This window comes from Vulpes vulpes, chromosome 10 (assembly GCF_048418805.1).
Source record: "Vulpes vulpes isolate BD-2025 chromosome 10, VulVul3, whole genome shotgun sequence".
Taxonomy (NCBI): Eukaryota; Metazoa; Chordata; class Mammalia; order Carnivora; family Canidae; genus Vulpes; species Vulpes vulpes.
The window spans coordinates 72,767,340-72,785,620 of record NC_132789.1 but is presented as its reverse complement, the minus strand read 5'-3'; the positions used below and the strand labels follow the sequence as shown (position 1 = coordinate 72,785,620).

The 18,281-nt window shown below is 37.6% G+C and overlaps 1 protein-coding gene across 2 annotated transcripts in view; it reads left to right on the top strand.

The window, feature by feature from the left end:
* The window catches only part of FGD6 (FYVE, RhoGEF and PH domain containing 6), a 113,204-nt gene that overhangs the window by 27,621 nt on the left and 67,302 nt on the right, over positions 1-18,281 (top strand). The window contains exon 3 of one of the 2 annotated variants that reach the window (XM_026013002.2): positions 11,550-11,694. In XM_026013002.2, coding sequence (XP_025868787.1) covers positions 11,550-11,694 — 145 coding nt within the window. Of the gene's footprint in view, positions 1-11,546; positions 11,695-18,281 lie in introns of both variants that reach the window. The other variant, XM_026013001.2, reaches the window with a different exon arrangement.

The window sequence follows — 18,281 nt, the reverse complement described above, 5'->3', positions numbered from 1 at the left end:
TTCTCTACTATTTTATTTACTAGGGTCTATACTTAATGTAACACTTAATATTCTGTAACATGGAATATATCATATTTCTATAACTTGAAAATAGCATAAGTTTATTACAGCAGACTTTGGATGTATCTGCAAAATATAATTAGGTGTATAGGAAGCTAACTTGATATATCCTTCAAGGGCATTCATCGGGATAATTCTATTAGAAACTACTAGTGTACCTTTTTGTACTTAAAAATCCTGGAAAATGGCACCCTCTTTGGTGGTTTTAATTATTTTAAATTAATAATTATTTAAAATAATAATATTTAATTAACTTACAATTTGTATGTAATTTAAAAATAAATATATAGTTTAATATTTAAATTAATTTGCAATATAATAAATGATTTAATTACTGATGTTCTTATTATTTCCTATTCACCCTGTTGGCGAGCAAGGGATTCCTGCCCTTGGGTTATAGGGATTGCCAAGTGCATGATACTAGACAGATGAGATTAACAGCAGTTTATTGGTCACATATACAGCCTAGGGAGGGAGAACATAACACAGGGCCACACTGAGATTGCATTGGGAACAGTGAGTCACCAGGGGCTATGGAAGCCAGTATCAGGGTTGGGGGTGACCTTTGGTTCCCATGGGAGGATGTGATTGGCTGGTTTGAATAATTGCATGTGTTGGCAAGGAACTAAAATTCTCTACCCAAATGTAGCCGGAACTGCCCCTATAATACAGAAAGTTATTTGGCTAGGGCACCCTACCTGAGGGAACAGAGCAGGAAGGGCAGCTGGTCATTAGACCATTTGGTGTCCTCTTGGTTTTCCATAGATGGAAAGGCAGAACACAATAGGTGTTATACAATAGTTTCGTACCAACTCGCAATCAAGAGCATAGCATGGGCAGAGGGAATGATCATATTTTCCAAAACTCTCACCACCTTTTCAGTGGCTGCTCAGATTATGAGGAAAAGAAATTAGTGTAAGCAATGTGGCATGTACAATTGATACAAAAATACAAGGTCGCCCTGTTTAATAAGATAGAAGATGAGGTGTTATCTTTACGTGCTCATCAACCAGTCTTACTCCCCTGACCCAGCTCCCCCACTAGGTTCCCGACTCTGGTGTTAGAACCTGGCAAGGCCAAGGAAAGGTGTTGAGTTTGGATCCCCAGTTCCCATCGTGGATGGATGATTGCCTTTTCTGCTATGGCTGCCTGCCAAGAGAAGGGGGTCTCTCTCTAACTTGGTAGACCTCTAACTTCTCATCACGCAGAAATCCTCGCCACAGCCTTGCCCCCATCACCCACCACAACACTTCCATTCCTACCTCCAAGCCTTTGCTCATACCATTTCCCTTCAGTCCTCTTCCACTTAGGATGCCTGTGCTCCTCTTCATTCACTGGAGTCTTCTTTCAAGTGCCTGTACCTCAAACCTCTGACTGCCCCAGCCTGCATGGAGTGTTTATTTTTCTGGTTCTGTAGCCTTAGTGTCTGTGCACTGCCTTTAATAACACTTAGCATGCACTAACTTCTGGTTGTATTCATTTTAGAAAATACTCCATGCCTTTATGCTAATTATTTGTGGATATTCCAGTTCCTTCTGCCTCTATCTGTTTAGGAAGGTTCCACTCAGCAGGTAAAAAGGGGAGCAACCGATAAAATTTACAGTTTGAACATTAATTCTATTAGATTATCTTCATCCAGCCCCTAAAATAATATGATATATAAGTCCTCAATATTTATTGAGATAAATGGCATAGCAGTTTTTATGTTTTTTAAATATTATAATATATATATATGAAAATATGTGTATAAATTTATGTGTGTAAATATCTAAATATGCAGCATCTGTATATGTGTGTGCCTGTATGTGTCTAAATGTGAAGCACCCTCGTGTAGCCATCCCAACCTCATTATTTCTAGTGTCCTTTATTTGGTGTGATACTAATGAGTTACATATTACATAATGAGTAGGTAAAGGTAAGAGAGGATATTGGGTCAACTCTAAATTGACTTAAAAATTTTTATTTTTCCACAAATAAACACCATCTTGCTGTAATGACAAAACTGGATTGGCATCCTGCTATATTTTATTAGAGGCAATTCTAAGCTCAATAGAATGCTTTTTTATTTGTATTAAGAAAAAGATTTCTGTGCACATTTCTTCTTGAAGAGTATTTCAAGGAATCATTCTCAAACCCCTCCAAGTTTTAATAAAGCAAAATTGCTAGTAATTCAGTGTTTGGTATTTATTTTAGCCAGTGCTTGTTTCAGGAGATATTTTTATAACAATCTATTCCTCTCTAGCTGGGAGCAGCTCATGCTTGAACCAAATGCCTTCCAGCTAAGCCAGAGGGACAAGAGTGTCTGCTGGACTGTGATCAGCCTTAGGCTCCTCTTGTCTCACTGGGATTGTACCTGGAACACTGCAGGATATGATTGTCCTTACTTAGAGGCCAGGAATTCTCCACACCCCAGAATGCTGTGGGAGATGTCTAATAGTATGGCACTGTTCACTGTGGCATAGGCAGCAAGTTGTGTGGTTACTCTAGCCCCTGTAGAATGTTGAAGAATCCCTTTACAACCTCTTTTTTTTTTTTTTTTAAGATTTCTTTATTTATTTGAGAGAGAGCATGCACGTGTGTGTGTGGGGGGGTGGTGGTGGTGTGGAGAAGTAGGGAGAAGGGCAGAGAGAGGGAGAGAGAGAGAGAGAGAGAGAGAGAGAGAGAGAGAGAATCCTACCCAAGCAGACTCCTTGCTGAGCGCAGAGCCCAGCGTGGGGCTCAATCCCAGGACCCTGAGACCATAACCTGAGCTGAAATCAAGAGTCAGATGCCCAACCAATTGAGCCACTCAGGTGCCCCTCTTTTTCTCTTTTTAAAGCAATCAGCTGGCTGGCCGGAAGCTCATTACTCCAATCTATTATCAGGAGGCATGCTAATAATTTTCCCCGAATAAACCCCTACAGGTTGTAAAGGAAAGCAATCTGTATACCTTTCCCACGTAAAAAGTAGTTCTTGTTTTTTTTTTTACTTATCACTCTGGGAAGAACTAAGCAGTACCTAAAGAGTTGGTGCTTTGAATCATCTTTCTAAAACTTTCCAAAGCCTCTGGGTTTGTTGTGTTGTCTTTGAAAAAGTAATAATATACATATTAAAAATGTTTTTTAAAAAACACCAAAAGGTAAATTGTGAAGTCTTTCTTAACTCAGACTTTACCTTAGTCCCAGAAGCAAACATTGTTATCAGTTTCTTTTGAATCTTTACAGAGATATCTACTGGTATATTTGTATTTCTGGGTGTGTGTGTACAATTATATACAAACAATATATACATACACACATAAAAATGTGTGTTTCTGTATATGCAAAAACGAGTTTTTTGTTTTGTATATATATATGTATATGTTTTTCTGTGTATATGTGTTCTTTTGCTTTTTTATGCAAATAGATGCACACTGTTCCATGCCTTGATTTCTTTTAAACCCAGCCATATTCTTGGAGAACAGTCTATATCATTGTGCATAGATCTACCTCATTTTTTAAACAGCTGTTTAGAAATTCATTGTATGGATGTGTCCCAGCTTATTTAACCAGTCTCCATATTAATGGCCTTTGATGCAAACTCTTTTTAGTACTGTTTCTTTGTAGTTAAACCTTCCTGACTCTAAAAAGCTACTTAAGTAAAACAGGTGTGAACATCTGAGTAGGTTCTCTTGACTTTAGGAATTTTGAATTCCTTTTTTTTCTTTTTTAGGGTATAGTTTTGTGTTTTAATAATTCATATAAATAATACAAAGGCTTTTTGCCTCCCTCTCAACATTATGTGTCAGGTTTATCTTTTTTTTTTTTTTTTGCATTTTTTAAAATATATTTTTAAAAGATTTTATTTATTTATTTATTCATGAGAGACACACAGAGAGAGAAGCAGAGACATATTCAGAAGGAGAAGCAGGCTCCCTGTGAGGAACCTGATGCTGGGCTCCATCCCAGGACCCCAGGATCATGCCCTGAGCCAAAGGCAGACGCTCAACCACTGAGCCACCCAGGTGCCCCATTTTGCATTTGTTTTTTATTTTATTTATTTATTTATTTATTTATTTATTTATTTATTTATTTATTTATTTATTTATGATAGTCACAGAGAGAGAGAGAGAGAGAGAGAGGCAGAGACACAGGCAGAGGGAGAAGCAGGCTCCATGCACCGGGAGCCCGACGTGGGAATTGATCCAGGGTCTCCCGGATCGCGCCCTGGGCCAAAGGCAGGCGCCAAACCGCTGCGCCACCCAGGGATCCCTGCATTTGTTTTTTAAACTGTCATCCTGCAATGACTATTTTAAAGAACAGCCTCAGGGTACCACCCTTTGATTTTGTTTTTAATCATTTAGGTAATCCTAGTAACAAATGCATTTCTGGGAGAAGAGAATGAGAATGGTATTTTAAAAGTTAAGGATGACCCTAGAAATTGAACTGGGTGTATTTTTCAAAGTCCATCACTGAAGCCTGGTATTCCATCCTGACAGTGTCTCCACTTTTAAACTTTTTTTGTTTTTTCACTTTTAAACTTTTAAACACCCAGTTTATATTTCAGGGAAGCTAAATATTTCTCTGTGGTTCCTTTTCCTGAAGCTATAGAATCCCAGCTTGCTATTTTTTTTTTAAATTTTATTTATTTATGATAGTCACACAGGGAGAGAGAGAGAGGCAGAGACACAGACAGAGCAAGCAGGCTCCATGCACTGGGAGCCCGATGTGGGATTCGATCCTGGGTCTCCAGGATCGCGCCCTGGGCCAAAGGCAGGCACCAAACTGCTGCGCCACCCAGGGATCCCCCAGCTTGCTATTTTTAAAAGGTTTGGTTGTTAACACCGCTAAAATTCATGAACCAAAGAATGAAACGCTTAATTGTGTATATTTTATGTTGCAAGTTTCTTTTCACTTCCTTTTCTTTTTTTGGTAACAAACTCCTGCTATCCTATCCCTTATTGCAGTGATTTTATTCATTTGTATTTTGCGTTTTATTAATGAAAGTGTTTAACTCAAAGAAGTTAATATGTTATATATTATATATATTTTTACTAAAATCAAGACAATAATATCATTAATTTTTAAAATTAAAGTTTCTCTTAACTTCTCAAGAGATTAAAAATTAATGTATATTTAAAAAATAAACTAATGTATATACCTTTCTTTAAGGGGAAGGATTTTCGCTATTATTACGGTAATAAGAATATCATCCGTCCACAGCCTTACATGTTATTCAATCACTGAAGTTTCTTTTTAGTCAAAGCAGTTAGTAATAGAAAATACCTATCACATGATAGCACATAGGGTTCACACTTGAAGAACCTGATTTTTGTTCAGGTCAGATAAGTTTGCTTCAGGCTCTGTTATCTTTTGGCTTTTATGTTCTGTCAGCCTGGCTCTGCACGTACTTAAAATAATTGTTCAAGATCATATGTTTGGAAAACCTAAAAACATGACACAAGTACACGAATCTGGCTTTATTTGAGGATGAAAGTGGGCACATGTACCTATTTCACAGTCATGCCATGTTTCCTAAAAGTAGTAGAGAGATTACTTACTTATTTTAGGGGTAGTTCCCAGCAAAGTCATCTGGGTGGAAAATTATCCCAAAACTGTAATTAAAAAGAGGACCTGGAAACAAGAATAAGAATGGTTTTTAAATCCTTTTTTTGTGGGGACGCCCGGGTGGCTCAGTGGTTGAATGTCTGCCTTTGACTCAGGGCATGATCCTGGGGCCCTGGGATCAGTCCCATGTCAGGCTCCCCACAGGGAGCCTGCTTCTCCCTCTGCCTATGTCTCTGCCTCTCTCTGTGTGTCTCTCATGAGTAAATAAATAAATAAAATCTTTAAAAAAATTCCTTCTTTAATGGATTTGATTCATGATTCTCAACCTGAAATTCAATAAAGGAGCTGAAGTACCAGAGTAAAACTAAATGTATATTTAAAAACTAATGTATATACCTATACCCTATAAACGTATATACCTATAAAGGTATATACACTAAATAGAAACACTTTTCTAGTGAAAATCGTGAACCAATATTATGTAGTTGGCGTATAATACATAACTTATGAAAAAAATTTTTGCTGACTTTTCTATATAATGTTCATCCTTAAGTGTTCACCAGTAGTTTTTTCCATTCATTCTGCAATAAATATGAAAGCAGCCAAAAAAAAAAAAAAAAAACACCTAATCACCAAGTCATAATGAGACAGCATTTGTAAAAGAACTATAACAACATCCTGAGGACTAGCAGGTTCTGTTCAGTTTGATCCAGGCGTAAAAGGAAGAGGAAGAGAAAGATGACAGTTCAGATTTACACGTTGTGACTTAAAAGTGAGAAAGAAACTTTGAAGCTGAGGATGTTGGAATAAACTTTTTTTCTTCAAGTTTGAGAGGAATTATGTGGAACATTCTTTGTTTAAGGGGCTCAGAATAAAATTGCAGGCAAGAGAGGAAAAAGATAACTGGATTCATCAACAACAGAGAACAGAATTCAGCGCTTTCAAAGTGTTCTTCAGCTAACTCTGCTTCTCATTTTCCTTCCTCTGCTATCCTTGTCCTTCTTCCCTCCCTTTGCTGGCATTTTCAGCTTAATGAAGGTTCACAAGAGTATTTTGGTAGTAATGTCTGGCTCAATGTTGTACAGATTTCACATTCCTGAAAATTTAGGGGTAATCAATTAAATTAGTATTTTTTAAAAGACAATTCCTTCTGAATGAGAAATTTGACGTACTCCCAGTGGAGGATGTACTGTCCCTATATTGTAAATAACATAAACAAAAAATAAGTAATTTTAAAAAAATGATGGTATTAAATAATCAGTCCAAATGTGTAGATCCTTGACATGTGGAACCGAAGAACAGCTGCCTAATCAGTGGGAATTTGCTTCTGTTGTTACTCTTCTCTGTCCTTACTCCATCCAGAAACAATTCTCACTTGAAAAGGATGGCCTGGGGAGGTAGAGCCCAGACCTGACTTTGTCTTGGTTGTGGTTGCAGCTTACTTTCCTTTTACCTTGATTATCAAATTATGAAATAGCCAGGCAGGAAAGTATGGAGGGAACACTATGTTCTGTTCCTTTAGCCCAGAAAGCTGACAGTGTTAAGACATTATCTTTTGACACTTGGGAAGGAAATGTAAAGAATAGAAGAGCCCCCAATTTAATGGCTGGCATTGGTAAAGAGTTGGTAAGGAATATTTCATTATGAAAGATCTATAGATTTAAAGGCTGTTAAGATTACATGGGAAAATAGATTAATCAATAATTTTTCTGTTTGATCACGTAGAAATGAACATGTAAATGTGGATACTGGCTGCCATCTTTCCTGATTTTGCTGCTAAACCCCTTCATTATCTTTCCTTTAAAATCATATTCCTTAAAAAAATAAAATCATATCCCTTGTTAATATGTTTCTATTTCAATTGTGATGTTTCCCTCATTTTGCTAGTGACTGTTCATGAACTCTTGAAGGAAGACTCAAGTTTTTCCCCTCCCTCTTTACCATAGCCCTGTTGATTTTTTTTTTTCAACTCTTAGATTCAACCCTTCTTCTTAATTCCTCATGTAGCCAACCTCATTTAGGGTGTCTGCACTGTTGAAATTACTTCTTAGACCCCCTTCCACTTCTTTCACTGTGCCCAGCTCCGTTTGGCCCATAGTTAGTTCACTGACTTTGGGTTACAAGATTAGTCTCCTTAGAATCCAGTTTGCTCATTTTCCTCCCTTTTATGCTTCAGAAATCATAAGTGGTCTCCAGTATGGTTACCATCCAGATGTTTGGGGAGCTCCGTTCATTCCAGTTCAATCTTTTGAGATCCTTAAGAGGAGCTCACTGATGCTAATTAGTGAGCATCTGGTTGGGTGGGGGGAGTGGAGCAGAGGCTGTGCCTACAAGGGCTGGATTGATGGAAGAGGTATTGTTTTATTCTTGAATTGGTATGAGAGAAATATGGTAATGATATTTGAGTTGGAGGTTTTTTTGTTTTTGTTTTAATTATTTATTTATTTATTTTTAAAGATTTTATTTTTTCATGAGAGACACATACAGAGAGAGGGAGGAAGAGACACAGGCAGAGGGGGAAGCAGACTCCATGCAGGGAGCCTGATGTGGGACTCAATCCCTGTTCTCCAGGATCACACCCTGGGCTGAAGGCGGCGCTAAACCGCTGAGCCACCCGGGCTGCCCATGTTTTTATTTTTTTTAAGGTTTTATTTATTTGGGCACCTGGTGGCTCAGTGGTTGAGTATCTGCCTTTGGCTCAGGTCATGATCCCAGGGTCCTGGGATCCAGTTCTGCATCTGTGAGACTGGGATCAAGTCCCAGGACCCTGGCCCATGACCTGAGCCAAAGGCAGATGCTCAACCACTGAGTCACCCAGGTACCCCTCCAGTTCGAGTTCTAATGAGGAAATCTTTGAGGTTTACTGGAAGATTTGAGAGTTCTTATTGAAGGCCTACAAGATGAATATGGACTCTTCTGTTGTTTGGTACCTGTCATCCTCTCCAAGCTCCCTGCCCCCCCAATTAATTATGTATAGGAAATTGTGCTGCAGCCAAAATGTTCTTTTTATTTTATTTTATTTTATTTTTTAAAAATATTTTATTTATTTATTCATGAGAGACACAGAGAGAGACAGAGACATAGGCAGATGGAGAGGCAGGCTTCATGTAGGAGCCCGATGTGGGACTCGATCCTGAAACTCCAGGATCACGTCCTGAGCCGAAGGCAGATGCTCAACTGCTGAGCCACCCTATAGTGTCTTCAAAATGTTCTTTTTGTTTCCTAAATACAAACATTCCCACTTCCACACCATTGATTATGATGCCTAGGATGGTGTTTCCCTTTTAAACCATACACTATTGTAGTATTCCCCCTCTTCAAATCTTTGTGATCACCACCACCAAAAATACTTAGCATCTGAACCTCTGAGATTTAACAGCCTTTGCTTTCTCATATAATTTTTGTTTATTCAGTAAAAATTTACTGAGGGCCTATTAAATGTTAAGCAGTATGCTTCCGATTCAACTGAAAAAGACCATTTACTTGTTCTTAGGAGTTTATGTTTTAGTGAGGGAAATAAATATATCACCATGTGCGGTTGAGTGAGATGGTGTGGGATTTAGAAGAGGTAAATATTATATATTTAATATATATTAACTCTTATTTAATATATATTAACTATATTAATGTGGGATAGGGAGGGGGTGGCCAGGGGAGGTTTTCTGTAGGAAGGCAATTTTCAGACCTGAAATCTCCCAGTATTTTGTGGCTGTTATGTTTTGATCCATGTCCTTTTAATATTTAAAGCTTTTATTCTTCTTGTTATTAAATGTTAACTTTTATAAATAATTGTACCCCTAATGGTTGTGGCAGGTAGCTGCTTACCATCTCCTTAATAATGGCTTTCTAAGTGTTGGACCAAGAAACACCTCTCAGCTCTCTCTCAGACAAAATAAACCTAATTTCTTCACAGGTGCTACAAGCTTTGTTGCTGATTATTCAAAATTGTTATACTGTTGAGTCTAAAAGAGTGCACTGAGTGAAAAAAACAAAATTACTTGGATTTTTGTTTATAACCAGGTTGTGATTCAGTGCAGCAGGGTGAGGCCTGAAGTTCTGTTTTTCTAAAAAGCTTCCTGGTGCTGCTGAAGCAGCTCATAGATTGAATGTGTCTTGAGTAGCAGGGTTTTAGAGGATGTAAAGAGATAAAGAAGATAAAAACAAGTGTTAAGGTATGTTTTCTTTTATTTGTATGAATGTATCCTGCAGTCTCTACATCCTGTTAGCTTTATTTACTCTTGCTAACTTAACTTAAATCAACTAATTACCCAACTGGGTTGGGCTCCTGTCTGTGCACCCAGCGACAGTGAATCTTGCCAGTGATCTGACTAGGAAGCTTCAGCTCTCCACCCCCAACTCCTCCCTGGGGAGTGAGTCTCCTCCGTGTCATGGAGCTATGATAAGGTGTGCACCCACTTAATTGAGGCTGCGGTATGATTCCCCAGGCCCTCCAGCTACTGAATAATAAGGAACCCCTGTCGTTGGCAGAGGGAGGTGTTCCTTTTGGCATTCTGCCTTCATCCAAATGATTTCTGTAAGAGATGAGTTCCAGGAATGGCATGTGAGGCTAGTCTGTATCCTATAATGTGTAATCAGGAACTGGCAGAAAATTCATCTTTAGCTTTTAAAGTTCCTGTTAGAAATTTTCATAACTGGTGGGAGCCTTGGCAGTTGAGTGGACCTGCCCCTGACCTGTAAAGGGACCTGTGAGGGTGAAATACAACTATCTCTTTATTCTGAGTGTTTCCCCTGATGATTTTCTTTTCTGTGCATCTTTTACTGACTCTTCTATTCTGCGATATTCTTGTAGACTGCAGGCAGGAAAGCAGTTGCTACAGATAATTTGTTCCTGAGTCTTTACAATCAAAGTTAGAAAGAATTATTTCTCTTGTCTTCCTGGGGAACTTTGCTGTGGAATTCCCCCTACCCCAAACTGAGATTGTAACAATGACTGTTAGATTCAAGAGCTCTGTTTCAGTAGAAAGTGGAAAATGTTGACAGTGTCAGGCTGGCGAGGCAGAGTTGGTAAATGGCCTGGTACAGTGATTTTCAGACTTCCAACATGTATCCTCTCAGGGCCCTGCACCCCTAGACTTCTTGATTCAACAGGTCTGGATCAGAGCCCAAGAATGTTTAACATCCTTGTCCTTTCTCATGTCTTATGAGGTGGTTACATTAAAGGAATTGGTGACAATCAGGGTGGTTGGGCACATGTTTACAGTAGCACATGCATTGTTTATTGTGTTCACCATCATTACCTCCCAATTCTGATAGATTGGTTAATTGCTTTAAAAAAAAAGCAACACTGAAACCCAGGGAAACGCCACTGCTTCTAATGTTCCTGTGTAGCTAGTGAGTGCCCCTTTTGTGGTAACCCAGCCAAATCTGTGAGGCTCCTTGATTTATATGAGCAGAGACCTGTTCTTTTCAAGTAGATTTGGAAGTATAGGATTAGGGCAGCTGGGAAACTTGCTTCTCACACCCACCTTCCTATTAGGAAAATACATGCTTTCCAAGATGTTTGTTTGTTTATTTATTTATTATTATTATTTTTTTAAAGATTTTATTTATCTATCCATGAGAGACAGAGAGAGAGAGAGAGAGAGAGAGAGGCAGAGACACAGGCAGAGGGAGAAGCAGGCTCCATGCAGGGAGCCTGACTTGGGACTCGACCCCAGGTCTCCAGGATCATGCTCTGGGCTGAAGGTGGCACTAAACCGCTGAGCCACCTGGGCTGCCCCCAAGATGTTTATTTTAAACCAAAAATGAATTTGAATTTTTAACACCTGAGATAGTGAAAGAAAAGGGGAAGTTTGGCTGGTCTGGATATTCCCATCCCTGTGTTTATATCCATTAGGTATACCTTACTTACATCACAGGAATAACATGGTTTGTCCTGTGTGGTTTTTTGGTAGTGTTCTTGTTATTTAAGGTGACTAATGTGGATAACTTTCACTGAAGCAGTTCTGGAGCATCCCAGGAAGGACACAATGATCTTGATCTTGGTCTTGGTGAACTTCCTTCAGATGAGGAAGACATCAACAGTTCTGATGAAGACGATGTCAGCTCTGACTCTAGTAAAGGGGACCCTGACCTAGGAGACAAACAGGTATGTGTTGGTATTTAATTTGTTTCTACTTGTGTGTTTGTTGGTCTCTCGTGACATTTGGAAATAATATTTATTAGCACAATAGGCACAAAATTCCTAGTTAGTTTTTTCCTAAAATTTATAAAATATTTTCTAATTAAAATTTAGTTCCTGCTATAATGTAGTACCTAAGATGTCACATTTCTAAAGGCACATCACTTAGAGATATTTAGTAATATTTTGAGAAATTATTTTTGGCACTGTCCATTGGTTTTCTTTTGGATAACAAAAATACCCTCTCAGGTTTGTTCCTTGTATTGCTAACAGTTCTACTTGAAAAAAAGGAATTACATGCATTTCAGACTTAATGAAATCTTTTTAGAGATAGAATAAAGACTGCTATTAATAACACAGTAGGATTCCCTTTGAGGTGATTCAGTATTTGTATTTTCAGTATACATTGCAGAAAGATTGGCTACATGTTGATAATTATTAAAGATACATTAGTACTTGGAAGTTCATTTTATTTTCTCTAGTTTGACATGAATGCTTCATTATAAATAAATTTTTTTTTTAAATAAAGACATCATTACAAGGGAAAAAATAACCCCAAGATGTGTTCGAACATCTTACAGCAAAACAGAATTTGAAAGGATCCATACAGCAAGCCTATAAAACTGTAGAGGAGAAAACCCACATTACCTAACTTCTATGCCATAACATCAGTTGTTTCCTCTTTAATGTATTTTTGCTCTGTTTACATTTATTTCAGCCTTAAATGAATGGTATAAATTGTGTAATTGTTTGAATTTAAATCCCAGCTCTACCACCTAAGAGCTAGGTGAGTGGGCAAATTATTTAATCTCTTTAAGCTAAAGAGCCCCCATTTTATGAAGAAAAGAATAGAATTTATCTCTTAGTTGAGGACTAAATGATTGATATGCGTAAAGCCTTAGAACACTGTTCAGTACATTGTAAGAACTCAATGATTATTTGCTTATTTCTTGTAAGACTTAATGCCATAAAGTATTGAATCATATTGTTGGGAGTAAACACTAGAAGTTGTTACTTCTAACTGGGTGGTTTCAAAATAAGATTTGAAAGCTTATTTTCCTTGTTGCTTCTTCACGGATACACATTCTACAAGTATTTGTAAAATTCTATTTCCCAGATATATACCAGATGTAAAAAAGTATGAAGTAGGTATAAAGCAGTGCTCAAGGTTTTTGCTTATGAACAACTTACATCCTAATGGGACAAGAGGGGTCATATATTCACGGGACTAGTGAGAACTCCAGATTATTACATGCTATGGATTTAATAAAACAGAGCAATGTGCTGGAAACTGAGGAATCTATTTAGGATAAAAGCCTCTAAGAAAGTGATATCTGACAGAAATAAATGACCAGAAAAAGCCCAAGCCTTCAGAGTTTGGGGAATAGGCTTCCAGTGGTCTTCCGCTCTAAAGGCAGTAATTAAATGAACCTTTACTGTCTTGGCTAAACTGCAAGTTCTTTTCCTTACAAGTACTGTTTCCTGTTGTTTGGGTTTGTTTTTTTCTCTTGTTCAAACTCTGATTTCTCCCAATGCTTCTTTAAATATAGTGACCAAAAGTGATATCCACATTCTACTAGGGGTCTCACTGATGGTATAAAGGAACGATTTCTCTCTAGCCCTTTGGTGTTACACATCTTCTCAACACTTCCTGTCACAACACTGCCTGGTTGACTCATTCGTTTTGTGGCCATTGGAGACTTCCAGAGTTCCTTCCTCTGTGTTTGTACGGGCCTTTCCTTTCCCTTTTGGTATTTATATTGTTGGGCTTTGTCTTTAGTTGTGCCACTCACTGCAGTATCACTGTTAAATATTTTTCTGTTTTTAAAATGAGATTACTTCTTCAGTTAGTCATGGACATCTAGTATTTTTATACCTGAATCTAGTGTATTGATAATTTCCCTCTTTTAGAGTTTTTGGCCATCCTGACGACCTAATTCACTGCCTCTTTAGCTGTGACAGCAGTGGCAATAATTAAAAGAGCTAAGTGTCCCTTTCTAGATGGTTGCTGATCTGTTTAAGCATAATGTGGTAAATGCTTTTCTCTTAAAATAATTTGCTTTCAAAGTGTTAAGAAGAACATGGTCTTGGGATACCTGGGTGGCCCAGTCAGTTAAGCATCTGCCTTTTGCCCAGGTCATGGTCTCAGAGTCCTGGGGTCCAGCCCTGTGTCAGACTCTACGTCAGGCTCCCCGCTCAGTGGGGAGTCTGCTTCTCCCTCTCTTCTCCCTCCATCCCCACTTATGCATGCCCCCCCCCCAAATAAATAAAATCATCAAAAAATAAAAGAAGAAGATCATGATCTTTGGGGCCAAATTGCCTGATTCTTACCACTTACCAACTCTGTGGTCTTCAGCAATGTGCTTATTATCTTTGTGTCTTAGTTTCTCCATCTGTAAAAACAGGCGGGAATAGGATAGATGCTGTTTTTCTTTCTTTCTTTCTTTCTTTCTTTCTTTCTTTCTTTCTTTCTTTTTTTTTGACGCTTGTTTTTGTTTTTTTAAGATTGTTATGATGGTTAAGATCACACTGATGACTTAAAACATTTCTGGCACAAATTGAGTGCTCAGCAGATTTTAACTGTTCTTATTGACATATATAAAAAGAAGCAAGCAAAATCTTAAGTATGTTCAGTCATTCCTTGTATAATGAAATATAGTTTCAAGTATCTTTTCCTATCTTTGATGAATAAGTCTGAAACATGTTCACATAAAAGGTAATACTATGTTCTCACAAAAACATGAAATTTGGCATCCTAAGACCTGTGGTTCAGTCACAGCTCTGCTACTTACTAGACATATGACCTTGGTCAAATAATAATTTTAAGTCAACTAGTTTATTTATACCAATCTCATTTTACAATGGATTTCAAGTAATAGCAAAAAAAATGTATGCCAAAATATGTAGTTAAATAAAGGGGTTAATAAATCGTGCTGGAACTACTGGACATCCATATGCCAAAGAATAAAATAGACCTCTTCCTTTTACCATACACTAAAATTAACTCAAATGGATCATAGACCTAAATATAGGAGCTGAAATTATAAAGCCTTTAGAACAAAATCTAGGAATAACTCTTCATGACTTTGGGTAGGCAAAGGCTTCATAGATGCAGCAACAAAAGTATAAGTGATAGGAGGAAAACGAAATTAAAAAATTTTATACTGCATAGTGTCATCAAGAAAATGAAAAGTTAATCCACAGAGGAGGAGAAAATATTGGCAAACATCTCTGATAAAGGGCTTGTATCCTGAGTATATAAGGAACTCTTACAACTTGATTAAAAAAAAGAAATTTTAAAATGGGCTATCTGAATAGACTTTTTTTCAAAGAAGGTATACAAATGTCCAGGAATATGGAGAAATTAGAATCTCTATATATTGCTGGTGAGAAGGTGAAATGGTACATATAGCCTTTATTGGAAAATAGTCTGGCAGTTCCTCAGAAGTTTATATTTAGAGTTATCCTATAACCCAGCAATTCCACTCCTTGGTGTACACCCACATGAAATAAAAACATATATCCATACAAAATCTTTGTGCAGAATGTTCACAGCATTCATTATAGTAAAAAATGGCAGGAACTCAAATACCCATCAACTGATAAATGGATCCATCAACTGATAAATGGATCTATCAACAGATGAATGTATAAATAAATGTAGTGTATCCACACAATGGAATCTTACTTAGCAATTAGAAAATGTGCTGGTATATGCTACAGCCTGTATGAACCTTAAAAATAGGCTAAGTGGAAGAAGTCAGTCACAAAAGACCACATAATACATGATTCCATTTATATGAAATGTTCAGCATAAGCACATCCATAGAGATAGAAAGTAGATTATTGGTTGCAAGGGGGTAGATAGAAGGGAGGTTGGGGAGTGACTTCTAACAGGCATGGAGTTTCTTTTGGGGTGATGAAAATGTTCTAAAGTTAGATTGTAGTGATGATTACATACCTTGAATATATTAAAAACCATTGACTTGGGCTGCCTGGGTGGCTCAGGCTGTTAAGTGTCTGCCTTTGGCTCAGGTGGTCATGATCTCAGGGTCCTGGGATCAAGCCCCACATCATGCTATCCCCTCAGTGGGGGGTTCTGGTTCTCCCTCTGCCCCTGCCCACCATTTGTAGTCTCTCTCTCACTCTCTCTCAAATAAATAAAATCTTTACCAAAAAAAACCCTAAAACACTGACTTTATGTATGTATGTATATATTTATTTATTTTTATTGACTTTATGTTTTAGAAGAGCAAAAATACATTTTATGGAATGTGAATATTCTAACAAAACTATTAAAATTAAAAATTGTGCTAAAGGGAAAACAGTAAAGCTAAGTGGAATATTGTACAGAGTAATGCCTGTGGTGTAGTTCTATCAGCCAGAAGGTCTTTGGAGTAGAAACATAGAAAGAGACCTTCTTTTATATAACTTCTTTGACCCTTAGTTTCTCAGGTGACACAATGGGACAGTAATCTCCTGAGTCATTCCAAGGATCATACAGGATATATAGTTGTAACATACCAAATAATTACAGTATAAACACTTCTGAGGTCAAGAAAGTTTATGCACACATTAGGCATTTGTAATATTCTTTTAGGATTGTGTTTGTGATAGGTTGTATTAGTTTCCTAGGGCTACTGTTACAAAATATCACTAACTGGGTGGTTTAAAACAACAGAATTTTATTGTCTCAAGTTCTGGAACCCAGATATCCAAAATCAAGGTGTGGGCAAGGCCATGCTCCCTCTGAAACCTACAAGAGAGAATCTTCTTCCTAATGGCTTGCTTACCATCCTCACTGTTCCTGGGCATATAGCTGCAGCACATAAGTCTCTGCCTCCATCTTCACAGTGTGCCCCCTTCGTGCGTGTGTACTTCTTCTCTTCCTGTAAGGACACCATTAAGATTAGGGACCCATCCTAGTCCAATATGACTTCATCTTAATTTACTAATTTAATCTCAACAATCCCATTTCCAAAAGAGATCACATTCTGAGATCCCTAGGGATTAGGATTCCAAAATTTCTTCCGGAGGCCATGGTTCAATCCAAAACAGGTGTGCCAGATTTCATGAACATAATAATGAACACAAAACTGATAGTATGAAATGTTTTCCTTATGAAGTATATCCAGACTCAGTAGGAGAAAATAATGGATATGTGCCACTGGGCCCTTGTTTTGCCTTTGTGAAAGGAGAGCAAACAGATGCTCAAAAAGATAGTCTTGCAAAGGTAAAAGTGCTACCAGGAAGGAGAAGAATGTTAACATTGTATACCACATCTGTGTGCCTGCACTTGTCTTTGTACTGTGGGTACAGATATTACACTTAATCTTTAAAAACATGCCATTCACTACCATCCCAAACGTGTTCCATCGACATCATTCAGTTTCTGTGGCTTATCCCAAGTTATTAGTAGAGATAGCCATGGTAATCTCTATTTTTTTCCTGTTCTAAGTTTTTAGTTTTATGTTTTGGAGTCTTTACTTTCAGTGCTTAATAAATGGTTATTTGAAAATGAGATCTGTTCATTCCCCTTCATTGTAGTTAGAATATTCACCACTGTTCAACTTTCCTGTATATTGACTTCTATACCTCCCTCTTTTCCAAATTTTCTTTGTAAAATAGCTAATATGATATATACCCCATGAAGAAAGGGATGAAAACCCAAGAAAACTTTGTCCTTTCTAGGTTAATCATGGTGTTACCTCATTTGGGGGATAATTTAATGATAAAGATGCCTGAGGAAGGCAGATCTGGTTGTTCAGTTTTTTTGCTTTTTTAGTAGAGCCCTTGAGTAGCATAGCAGAGGCCTTTTAAGAATTCTATTTAGCGCCATCTGGGTGGCTCAGTATCTGCCTTTGGCTCAGGTCATGATGGGGGTGGGGGGGAGTGTCCCGGGATCGAGTTCCACATTGGTCTCCCAACAGGGAGCCTCTGCCAGTGTCTCTGCCTCTCTGTGTGTCTTTCATGAATAAATAAAATCTTTAAAAAAAAAAAAAAGAATTCTATATTAAAAAATAATGGATAAATTTCACTGGATTTTACTTGTAGTGAACAAATGTGAATAGAGGAGAACACTGTTAAGAATTTACAAAGCTGAGCTATTATCAAGAGATCAGAACATAAAACTGGGTTTCACATCAAAGGTTCTGTTTTGGAATTTGTTTGACTTATGATCTTCACAAAGTAATTTCATTGTGGCTAATGTTTCAGCTTCCACAGCAGGGTACTTCTGGGAGATGCAGTTATTTAACAGGCAATCTGCTTTGAAATGCGAAGTAATGCAAGTGAGGACTGTCATTAACTGGAAAGTTTAGATGCCAAATACGGCCTCTCGAGGTTTTACAGTGGGATGTATTTTTCCATCATTGTTTGACTTGGGTCAGAATAAGTCATTCTTCTTACAAGTTGAAGATAATACAGAACTTTTTACTTTGTTCTGGTTTTTAGTTATCTTTGACTTTCTACTTTGAAAATGGTTGTAATCCATTGGATCATTTTCTAATAGTTACTATCCCTCTTTAGCTCTAGAGTTTTCCTAGTTTAAAAAG